The sequence below is a fragment of the Struthio camelus genome, chromosome 12 (genome assembly GCF_040807025.1).
Source record: "Struthio camelus isolate bStrCam1 chromosome 12, bStrCam1.hap1, whole genome shotgun sequence".
NCBI classification, from domain to species: domain Eukaryota; kingdom Metazoa; phylum Chordata; class Aves; order Struthioniformes; family Struthionidae; genus Struthio; species Struthio camelus.
Window position 1 is genome coordinate 9682987 of NC_090953.1, and position 12128 is coordinate 9695114.

Here is a 12128-nt window from a genome sequence, read left to right on the forward strand (position 1 = left end):
TTCCTCTAACTAAATAAGAATATGCTTCAGAGACTGGACTTGAGTTTCCTCCCAGAGCTTAACGCCTGTGCCAAAATGAAGATGCTGTGTCTGCTTCAAGGACTTTGCAGTGCTAATACTGCAGTATTAGCAGTGATTGGTGTGTAACCTGGAGATGTTCCCCAAGATACAGATTAATCTCTTATCCCTGTCCTCTGCTATTTAGCTTACCCCTGAATCTCCTTCTTACTGCCTGACATAATGCCAGGGGCTGCCTATCATATGCAGACCTCAGGGATGACTGGCTTAGCTTGAGCAGGGAAGGGGGTTAATTTTACAGGATATCTTTTTGCCTCAGATCCTACAAGACAGTTAAAAAATGTGTGAGGTAATTATTCATAAACACGATTCTTTGTACTGCCTAGAGCAAGGCAAGATGAATAATATAGGAGCAGAGATCAAAACATTTACCTATTCATATTCATAGATTTTAATGTCAGAAGGGACCTGTGTATCTAAGGCCCTTAAATTTCACCCAGTTACCTCTGTATCGAGTCCAGTACCTTATGTTTGCCTTATCCGTATATTCAAAAGAAGCCTTCCAGTGTCGCTTTGAAGCCGCAAAGGGACAGAAACTTCACTGAGTCCCTTGATAACTGTTCCAATGATCCATCACACCCTATTTAAAATGTGGGCTTTTTTCCCGTTTGAGTTTGCTTGGCGTACGGTTCCTAGGTATTAGTTCTCATTATGCATTTTCGTTAGATTAGAGTCCTTTAATACCAGTAGTTTCTCCTTAAAATGTATTTATGTACTATAGCCAACTTACTTCTCAGTCTTATTTTTGTTACAACAGTCAGATTCAGACTTCCTAGTTTCCACCCATAAGGCATTTCCTCCAGCCCTCAAATCCTTGCTAGTGGATATATTTTGCACTTTGTGCCATCCCATAAATGTGCGTAGTATTTCAGGCACTTACCACTGACACACAAAGAGATACTCCTGTTTGTTTTGATGTCAAAGGATGACATTAGCCATCCTGAGTCACTGCCTTCTGGGACACAGCATCCCATTTTCCAAGCGTGTTCTGCCTGGCTTTTTCGTAAGCGTATGATTTTTGCATTTGACTCTGTTAAAATGCAGTATATTTAGAAACATGTTGGATCTTATGCAGACCCCTCTAGAAGTCCATCAGAGACCGTCAAGGCAACATCGGCATCCCTCAAATGGCTCCTTTTAGACGGCTGCTACCTAAACTGCTAGTAAGCTGATTACTGACATTACATACCCTCATAGCATGGAACCCTATGAAAGTCAAGCTCTTTATCAAAATATAATTAAATTATCTTGCAACCATGCAGGTAGTCTCATCAGACAAACTAGTAATCATACAAATGAAATCAATTTTGGCAGCATCTGTTTTCTCTACTAGTGCCTCAGCTAAGATAAATATCGTTCCTGTTCTTCAGTGCTTAATGAATTGAAATCTGTATCAGATTTTCCATTATTTTTCATGGAATTGATGTCAAGCAAACCATGCTGTATTTATGAGGCTCATCTTTGTATATCTTTTCAGATTATTGGCACAGTGCTTCCATATTTGGGACATGTCCCAGTGCTCCAACACAGATTATAAATGAACATCAGCAGGCCAGCAATTTACTCAGCACGCTCTTTAAGGACTCTCGAGTAGAGCTGTTTCGCCAAGCTGACTTCAAACTGTTTAGCTGTAGCAGATGGTGTTTCCAATGCCTCTTGCTCATTAATGAGCAGAAGTTATTTCATTGCCCCTCCCACCCCGTGCTTCGGGCACGTCCCCCTGCTGTTTTCTATGTCATGAGTGCTGAACTCTTTGGCCTCTTCTGCAATATTGCAACGTGATCGATGATTTTCCTCTAGTGGTGGCCAGTACCACGGCTGGGATTTCTTTGGTTCCTAATATGCTGCTTGTACAGATATCATTCCTAGCCAGAGAGGCACCCAAGCATGCATACAATTGCACAGTTTTTCCCTGAAATTGGCACTTCCCTGATATTTTATTCCCAGGCCCAGTGGAAATTGAGATGTGTCCACTTTCAACTCAGTCAGCCCTAGAGCTGCAAACTCAAGCCTACATCCTTCTCTGCCAGTGTGTTCCGGTCTCCCTCTGTCTTATTTTCTGCTGGTGTAGTTGTCTGTCTTAACAAAAGACTTCATAAAGATAAGATTTTGTGATGTATCAGGCTGAAATGAATGAGTGCATACTGTTTCCTGGCATTCAGAGGTCAGTTGTTTCATAAGTGAAAGGCTAATGCTGGGCTGTACAGGATAAGGTTTATTTTTGGCCTTTGCCTGTGCCAATGAGGATATTTAGTGGACTTTTCTGCTAGGTCGATAGGCGTATACTCAGGATATTCCCTGCAGCCAGTTGGGATCTTTCTAGATCACAGAGTTCAAACAGCCAACATTTGGGCAGGTGACCTCAAAGGAAACGTGTGATTCAGTAGGCGCGGTCCTTCCTCATGAGTCAATGCTGATTCAGTGCTGAAATATGATGTAGAAAGATGCTGTGTTGCTGGAGGATACATTTTTCATTAGAAATGTTAACACTGACCTGAGCATTTGTGGCTATCTAAAAACTTATGCTATTATGCATAATAATGATTATAAATGATAATTCACTTAGGATTCATTTATTTAGCCTCCTTATATTGCTTCTGCCCTTTAGTGTCAGGAGGATGCTGCTTTTTTTTTTCCTAAAGTTTTCTTAAGTAGGAGGTTCCTCTGCCTAGCTGAGCAATCCCGACAGGATATTTAATGGATGGAGTTAAGTTGTTCCCAGATTGCATGCTGCAGGTTTCCTGTAGAGATGCAGCATCCATTGGCAGTTAAGGCTATGTATGATGTCAGTATGAAGGTACGGTACAAAGCATTATAACCTCTGGCATAAAAAGAGCAGATTTCCCTTCACAGCATTTTAAGGTGTACAAAATGCATTCAATCATCTGTCCTAGGAGCCAGCGCTGGCTTGAATGGAGGATGCTGCTGTTGGGCAGCTCCTGTTTTGAGGTGAAGGGTTAGCTAGATAAAATGGTCTGTCTGGAGTAAATACAAAACAAGCGTGAAGAGCTGTTTCAAAATAGTCTTTGTGCTCCACAGGGAAGATTGGATCACAAGAGAGAATGGAAGAGCAATGTAGTAAGTCATTTATAGTAACACTTAAGTCTGTTATGAATAACAGAACATGGTATTTATTTGTCTGAAGGACTAGCTTCCTGGAGCAAGATGCACTTCAGGACCGTGTGCTTCCCCAAGGCTCAAATTTCACTGCCAGTCATGTAGAGGAATCTTAAGGGGTGGCTGAAAGCAATATGCAACTCTGCTAGCTGTTCCCTTAGCAGCGTCCACAGCACCCCATTCCATACGATCATACAGCTGTCATAAAACCTTTCTCCATGTGTTATTTCTTGCAGGTAAACTATGACCACTTTACTATTAGTGTTTGTGTGTTTGCGACTCATCACTGCAGCCGTCTCTGTGGAGCTCTCAGGTACGTGCACCTAGGTGCAGGACACTGGCACTGAGCAATGTGCTGCACTCTGGTCCCATCCCCGACGGTGAACAGCCACCATAAATAAGCACACCCAAGATTTGCTCTGTACACACACAGAGGCCCTGTCTTTGGATGGCTGCTATACCATAGTCTGCCGCTGCTCTTGTGCTTGGGGAGCAAGGGAGATCACTTCAGGCAGGTGTATATTTATAGGGAAACTAAGGGAGCTGTAGCCTTCCCCTTTCTCAAACCCTACTGGGTGTGATACCACATCGTGGGTAGTAGCTACACTGCAGCAGAGCCCTTCACTCCCTTCATGCCTGCATCCAGCACTGCTCCCAGCTCCAGAGGGTAACCATGGTGCAAGGGTCATTATCGCAGCTTCCATTTCTGTAAGTTATCTAAACAAAAAAAAAAAGGGTATGTCTGAATACAGGTGCAGGTTTGCAAACTAGATAGCGGCACTGGAGCATTAAAAGCACTGGAAATTTTGGATGAAGTGCATTACTGAGGTAACCTTTGCTTTGTTTGGGAACTGGCAGACAATAGTGATGGCCTGGAAGTGAAGATACCTGAGCAGTCTCCCCTGCGTGTTGTCCTGGGACGCTCCCTGAACATCCCCTGTTACTTCAACATCCCAGAGGAGGATGACACCGGTGCTCTGCTGACCCCACGGATCAAATGGAGCAAACTCTCAAATGGGACAGAAGTTGTCTTGCTAGTGGCCACCGGTGGGAAAATTCGACTCAACACTGAGTACAGGGAAGTGATCTCTTTGCCCAATTACCCTGCCATCCCCACCGATGCCACCTTGGAAATCAAGGCACTAAGATCCAACCACACTGGGATTTATCGCTGTGAAGTGATGTATGGGATTGAGGACAGACAAGACACAATAGAGGTCCTAGTGAAAGGTGAGATCCTACCTTTGCTGTTTCCCCTTAGGCTCAGAATGTCTGAACTGGGAAGAAGGAACTATGTAGACAGGGAAGGTGCTGCTCTCTCCTTAGGCCTAAACCCTTTCAGTCAGGTCACAGACAAGGCCACAGGCAGGAGAGCAAAAGCCATGGGCCAGTCATTTAATTTAGCAGGTTGGGAGCAGACTAAACAAAGCAATGAAACGACTCAGTTTGGCAGAAGCTGAGTTACAGAGTTTGCAAAGCCATGCCCTTGGCAGGAGGTGCTACTGGATATGGTGGGTTATTGCTCAGGGGGTGAAGCATGCACAGGGCTATTATAAGACCTTTTTGTTTCTCCAAGCATTTTAGGAGATGGGATGCCCTCAGGTGGAGCATTGGTCTCTTCTAGAAAAACTTTTCCCACAGTCTTGCAAGGCCCATCCTAGTAATAGGTGCATAAAATAGCAACGGTTATGTTTCCTGCAATCCTTATCTTTATCAAGGTTTTTACTTTCAGTACAGCTATTGAAGGAGAGGCCAGGGAGATAGCTTTCACTAGAGCCTTTAATTAGGAGGTTTTCTGCTGGTCACATGCATTGGAGCATATATCTCATAGCGAAGGGCTGTAAGCCCCTTCATTGCCTCCTGGTGAGTTTTCTCCTTGACTGAAACCGGCTCATGACAGACCTGAGTGTGCAGATAGCCATCCTTTGTTTGATTTGATTTGCCTTGGCACAAAATGTCTTCATTGTTTCCTGGTATTTGTATGGTGGTTGACACGCTGCATCCTTGGTCCTGAGCGGGACCTTGGAGGGTTGCAGCTTTAAAATCCAAACAGCAAAACGGTCCCTGCCCATTGCCCCCACTGGCCAGTTTCTGCACATCTCTACATCAGGAAAGTATTGGAGCCTTCTGACAGTGATATGGTCTCTATTCTGGATGATGTGTTTCCTCCCCCTGTTTTCACTATCTAGTATTCAAATACTAGATACTAATATTAATATCTAGTAAATATTAATACACCATGATTTTTTTGCAGCATCAAGGGGGAGTAGTCTCTGTTCTAGGCCACCAGCGTGTTCCACAGGCCAAGTGTCCTGTGTCCTGTGAAGGGAGCCCATCAAATTGCCCTTGGCTTGAGATTCTCGAATAAAGACAATCAACATAAATAGTTCATGGTTTCTAGTTGAAAGGCAGTTTCTTTTCTTTTGATTCCCTAACTTCTTTGGAAGGAAAGAGGCTGATTCCTCTCTAGCGTGTGTGTGATGGCCTTTGTGTTTTCCAGGCGTCGTATTCCACTACAGAGCAATCTCCACGAGGTATACCTTGAACTTTGAGAAGGCAAAGCAGGCCTGCATCCAGAACAGCGCTGTCATTGCTACTCCCGAACAGCTGCAAGCTGCCTATGAAGATGGGTATGAGCAGTGTGATGCCGGCTGGCTGGCTGATCAGACTGTCAGGTAATAAACCGTGGAAGGGAAAGGAAAACCACAGGAGAGGCAAGAAGTAGATTGTTAGGTAAGGACTTTTGTAATGAGGACACTGCCTGAGGATGGTTCAGAAATAGTTGCTAAATAGCAGTTGTTGTAATTATTAGTGTGTGAAGGGAGCTGGTGGGTTGCAGGCCATTTTCTGCCTGGGAGGAATCCATAGCAGAAAAACACTGTGACCACTGTCCTCCTCACCTGGTGGTGACAGCTGAGTGCTCAATGGCTTAATTCTGATCTTTCAACCTCCATGAATGAAACAGATGCTATGCCAAGATCAATAAGCGTGTCTCAAACATTCCATGCTGTGCATCCCCCATTAGGGAAGCACCTTGCCCTGATGTCTTTGGCTGGTGCTCTCAGGGACTTGCTGTGCTCAGGATTGTGAGAGGGAGGACGGAACAGTAGATCTTCTTGCCCCTTACCCCTAACCCAAGAAAAAACCTGACGTATTGCCCTACCTGTTTCAACCTCATTGCGAGAGCTGCACTGTGATCTGTGGCTCTCTCCAAGCCTTGGATCTGGATGTAAGAGTCTTGCCCACCCTGCACTCCCTACATACTCTCTTTCTCCCCTCTCAGGTACCCCATCCACCGTCCCCGAGAGCGTTGCTATGGTGACAAGGATGAATTTCCTGGAGTGAGGACCTATGGTGTCCGGGAGACAGATGAAACCTATGATGTTTACTGCTACGCAGAGCAAATGCGAGGTGATTTGGGGGCTTTTCTTACTAGGCACAGAAGCAAAGCTCTGATCATGCCTAGACTAGACAACAGTAAATACAGAGGAAGACAGGTTAAAGATGGAAAAGCACATCGCCGCAGCAAGACCAGACAATCTCTATGGTCTCTTCGTTAGACCATGGACAATTCTGGTGTCAAATGACTAATGCACCACGGAGGGTGGTGTCAGTCTAACCTCCACCAGAGGACATGTCACCCTATGTGTCACTAATCATCTGTTCAAGGGTGTGATATTCAGAGGTGTCTGTCACCCATGCTTACAACAGAGATCCATTGAAATGTTCAGCACATCAGAACTGAAATTGTCCATCTTTCTTCTGTCTTGTGATTCCAACTAGTTTTGTTTTGCTCCAATTGATTCACTCTGTAAAATTCCCTTTCTTTTGGTCTTTAGAGACTATCACCAATGTAGAGTTGAAGTTCATCTGTAATATACAGGATTTTTCATCCTAGTCAGGCTCTGAAGAAAAAGGGAAAAGGACGGAAAGGGAACTGGGATTAAACTCTACAGCTAATTCCTGTGCTAATGAATCGTGTAATTATAGGCAAAGTCTTCTATGCCACCTCCCCGGAGAAGTTCACCTTCCAGGAAGCTTTTGACAAATGCCGCAGTTTGGGAGCACGTTTGGCCACCACGGGAGAGCTGTACTTAGCGTGGAAGGATGGCATGGACATGTGCAGTGCAGGCTGGCTGGCAGATCGCAGCGTCCGGTATCCCATTTCAAAAGCACGGCCCAACTGTGGAGGAAACCTGGTGGGCGTGCGGACAGTGTACCTGTATGTCAACCAGACAGGGTACCCTCACCCTCAGTCTCGCTACGATGCCATCTGCTATAGTGGTGAGTGTATTACAGTTATGGGACTAAACAATAGGTCTCTACACATGTAAGCAAGCAGGAGTTTCTTGTCCAGAGATAACTTATCCTAAAAGTATCCTCTATCATCCAGTGCATGCTGCTTTGTCACAGTGTTCACCAACATTTTCTCTACTCTGATTTTAAAAAATGAGATGAGAAGAAGGGACTACCCAGATTTCCCTCGCAAAACTGTTCACCAGTCTAGTCTAGGAGCATGACTTCAATTCATTGTAATTCACACAGAGTAGAGAGTTTTCCACTTCTGGTTATTTTTTTTATTTTTTCATCTCAGGCACTTTGAAGTAAGAATCTCCAGTATAAAAGCCAGATCCACAACTCATTGTTTCAGCTGCCTTCATCAACTTGTGCCTCTGAGTACTTGCATTGCTTGTCTCTCTCAATGATGTTTACCTGTGTGACAGCCCCACTCCAAACTAACCTGGAGAATATTCTTGCTCCTTTATTAAAAAAGGGAGAAAAAGCAGGATTGGTAAAGGTGCCTGTACCTAGTCCCTGCATTCATGCTCAGGTAGGGAGAAAATGGTCCATAATGTGCATGAATGCCTGTCCTCGGGGGTGGGGGGGAGGAGAATACCACCCTCTTCTTCCCAGTCCTCACACACTTTCCACCTTTGATAGCTCTGCAGGAAACAACGAGCAGAGCTCAGGTGATTTATGTGCAAGACTTTGAATGCTGAGGATGGTAGAGAAGGAAGAAGAGAACAAATTTGACACTGAAGATATGTGTACTGTTGTACGAGCTAGAAAATGGTATTGGAAATAAATAGAGAGGGAAAAGCAGTATAAGGCGAAAGGCCTAGCTGTGTCTCCCTATCTCTTCCCTCCCCAGCTGAGACCTTCCCTGCAGCATTTCCAAGAGGTCCCTTTCCTCCCTGGTCCATTCAGTTCTGTTTTATGCTGCTCTTTAAACTGCTTTCCTTGCTATAGGATGCTCTGTTCAGTAAGGTGTTAAGAAGGACTGCCCCATGTTCTCCTAAGCTGCAAGGGAAACAACTAGAGAAGGAAAGTGATTTGGGAGGAGAAAGGCAAGAGTAATACACTCATTAGAATTTATTTATTACGGAAGGAGGCTTCAGCCACCTTGGTAATGGAGGTAGCATGCTCATATGCGATGAGTTCTTAAGTCCTTGCCATCTGACTGTTCTCCTGGCAGATCAGAAGGAGATAGTGATCTTAGTGGGACTTTATGCATTTACTGTGAGGAGCCAGTTGTCTTTCTATACCTCGCTCAATGTCTCAGACCTGCTGTGGAGGTTATCCAAGCACCCCTACCTTCCTCTGGCCATCTTGAATTCCTTGTAACGGGCACTAGAGGTCAGTGCAGACCTGGATTTGGGCAAGGTGTTCCCGGGAATGAGAGCTAGGAGGAGAACAGGGAAAGTCCTCCTCTCTGATTTACCAGCCCTTTATGTAGTGACTCATTGCCTCTAACTAATGAACACGCCCTGGCGCTGGGGTGTTATGGAGAGCCACAGTGGAGTAAGGAAGAACATTTATTTTACAGGAATATCATGATTTATCTGCTTCTCATAGAGCCAGCAAATGCCCATCTTCTTCTCTGAGGCAGCAGCCAAGTACGTCTAGACCTCGCTAGACTGACCACATGCCCTGTAATCATTTCTTTGTCTCCTGATTTAGGTGACGACTTTGAATCTCTAGTCCCAGTGCAGTTTACTGATGAGACAGGAAGTGAGCTGGGCAGTGCCTTTACCATCCAGACTGTCACCCAAACAGAAGTTGAGCTACCTCTGCCGCGCAATGTCACAGAGGAGGAGGCTCGTGGCAGCATTGCTACCCTGGAGCCCATTGAGATCACACCCACTGCCACTGAGCTGTACGAAGGCTTCACCGTTGTGCCCCATCTCTTCACCACCAGTGTCACAGTACAGACAGCTTTCCCTGAAGAAGAGAACGTGACCAGAGAAGAAGTCACAGAAGTGTGGGCTATGCCTGAAGTTGTCACAACCTCAGTTTCAGACACTGCCTTCACCACTGGAACAGCAGAGGTGAGCTCAGTGGAAGAGACCTTGGGGGTGACTGCCACACCAGGACTAGAGTCTGCCTCAGTGTTCACAGTGGAAGATCAGATTGTACCAGTGACAGCTTCCCCTGATGTCGCTTTCTTCCCTGAGCAGCCCATTTCTCCCACAGGTAAGTCACCAGGACTCCAAAAAGCCTGGAGGTCTGTTTCTTCTATGGTCAGCTATTCAGCTGAAAGCAGTTCTGAGCTTCTTCCATCTCAGAGTGCATCCAGCTCTCTGGAAGCACATAGGCTTGTTTGGGAGTTTGCTGTCAGGGACAGGCTGAATGCCTCCTCCTGCAATGGGACAGGAACAGTGAGGAGGAGGCTGTGGGCCACCTCATCGTGTGCTGGAAGGAGCCCAGCTGGCTGATGCTTGGAGCTGCAGCAGTCACACTCTGAAATCCCATGTACATCCTGCTGTAGGAAAGGGGAAAGTCAAGGTAGTAAGATCCTGAAGGAGGGCTAAAGAAATGCCCAGAACGTTGCACTTGGTGAGAACAGAGCTCAGTGAATGATGGATCTCAGTCAAAGTGGGTTTGACAGGCTCTGGTCCTTGCAGGGTAGTTGGGAAGATCCTTTCTGGTCGCTGGTCTGGGTGGAGGTGGGGTTCATATGTCCCCTGTCTCAGCGCTGCTTCACTTCCCCCCCAGGTGTGGTGTTTCACTACCGTGCTGCCACCAGCAGATATGCCTTCTCTTTCGTCCAAGCCCAGCAGGCCTGCCTGGATAACAACGCAGTTATTGCCACTCCTGAACAGCTCCAGGCTGCCTACGAGGCTGGCTTAGATCAATGTGATGCCGGCTGGCTGCGAGACCAGACAGTGAGGTAAAACTATAGTGAATTGGAGAAGATACACTTTTAAAGTGGATATGCAGTCATGAACTTGAGGCTATACTCTGGTGCACCCTGCCATTCTGTTTATCAGCAGCTGAGACTTTCTGACCTGAGATTGTCTATATACCATCATATTTAACAGTGACCAATAGAATTGTTCTCATTAATATGTCTAACCCCTTTCTTAACCTATGTGTACATCCCACATAGTAGGATGTGTAGTTACATGTTGCCAGGCTGTAGGTGCAGATTAAAGCTGTTTCCAAGTCACACTAAGGGCTACGAGCACCTTGAAATGCCAATTTTTTATATCCTGTTCCCAAGTACACCACTGAGATTCTTCAGTCCGGGGTACATTAGGCTGAATCTCCTCTCTTCTTCTGGTAGGTATCCCATTGTGAATCCTCGAAGTAACTGCGTAGGAGACGGAGAGAGCTCTCCAGGCGTGCGGTCATACGGCATGCGCCCAGCCTCAGAAACCTATGATGTATACTGCTATATTGACAGGCTAAAGGGTATGTTCTTCCCCTTCTTCCGAACATTGCTGATGATCTTTATACCTGCATGTGCGTGTGTGTGTCAACAGCAGATATGTCCCCTGGATACCGGGCGTGGAGACGTTCAGGGGCTCATACATATTTTTTCTATTTTCCCTCAGGTGAGGTGTTCTTTGCAACCCAGCCAAATCTATTCACTTTCCAAGAAGCTCAGGAGTATTGTGAAAGCCAAAATGCCACTTTGGCCTCTGTTGGACAACTCCACGCTGCCTGGAAGCAGGGTCTGGATAGATGCTATGCTGGCTGGTTAGCTGATGGCAGCCTCCGATACCCAATCGTGACCCCGCGACCTGCCTGTGGGGGAGATGCACCTGGAGTGAGAACCGTCTACCTGCACGATAACCAAACGGGCTTTCCCAGCCCCCAGTCACGGCATCACGCATTCTGTTTCAGAGGTACCATCCCACCCTTTGTAGTGCCCATGTTGCATAGACCTGCCCCCTCAGGAACAGGATTTCAGGAGAGAGATTGGTTACCTAGGGGTTCCAGTTCATACTAAGCAGGATTCACCAAAAAGAGCTGCTGCTTCTGGGGACTCAGAGGGACATCCTCCTATTGTTCATTGTTCATTTATTTTATTGTCCTGAGAAACTCTCAAATGGAAAATCTCATCCAGTTCCCTCTGCCTCCAGTTCCTCTATTTAGCTTGTCTCCCAGCATGAGAGGCCTTTTTTTTTTTTTTTTTTTTTGCCATGGCTCATTTTCTTGGCATCTAGAACATTCATGGAGCCTCCTCATATGCATCTGTGAGAGATTATGAATTCTTAGAAACTCCCTCCAATATCTTTCTGTCCCAGCTCTGCCATCTGTGGAGGAGGAGGAAGGGGTTACCTCATTCTTTGAAGAAGAAATGCTCGTAACCCAGGTGATCCCTGGAGTGGAGGGAGTACCTTCTGGGGAAGAAACAACTGTGGAGATGGAGTTTCCCACTGAAACTGAGATTCAGACAGCCTGGGGAACAGAAATCTTTCCAACTGACATATCGCTGCTTTCAGGTGAGTCAGACTCTTCCCTGTCTCTCAAGTCACGCTTGGCTGGTGTTGAGCAAACTTAGGGCTATGGGCACTCCTAATACAAATGGACTGTATCCTTGCTGAAGAGAAGCCTCTCTGAATCCAGCTGAGGAGGAGGGAGGAAGCTCACAGACTGCCTTTTCACAGAGTTAGTCCTTCAACTGATGCGCCTCAGATGCGCTT

The 12128-nt window shown here is 46.0% G+C and overlaps 1 protein-coding gene across 2 annotated transcripts in view; it reads left to right on the top strand.

Moving 5' to 3' along the window:
- ACAN (aggrecan) overlaps nucleotides 1–12128 on the top strand; it is a 56373-nt gene that overhangs the window by 20087 nt on the left and 24158 nt on the right. For both annotated transcript variants that reach the window (XM_068958620.1, XM_068958621.1), the window contains exons 2-11: nucleotides 3432–3508; nucleotides 4054–4425; nucleotides 5696–5870; nucleotides 6479–6606; nucleotides 7186–7479; nucleotides 9157–9669; nucleotides 10192–10366; nucleotides 10763–10890; nucleotides 11034–11327; nucleotides 11730–11927. In XM_068958620.1, the coding sequence (XP_068814721.1) occupies nucleotides 3439–3508; nucleotides 4054–4425; nucleotides 5696–5870; nucleotides 6479–6606; nucleotides 7186–7479; nucleotides 9157–9669; nucleotides 10192–10366; nucleotides 10763–10890; nucleotides 11034–11327; nucleotides 11730–11927 (2347 nt within the window). In that variant the 5' untranslated portion in view covers nucleotides 3432–3438. The remainder of the gene's footprint in view (nucleotides 1–3431; nucleotides 3509–4053; nucleotides 4426–5695; nucleotides 5871–6478; nucleotides 6607–7185; nucleotides 7480–9156; nucleotides 9670–10191; nucleotides 10367–10762; nucleotides 10891–11033; nucleotides 11328–11729; nucleotides 11928–12128) is intronic.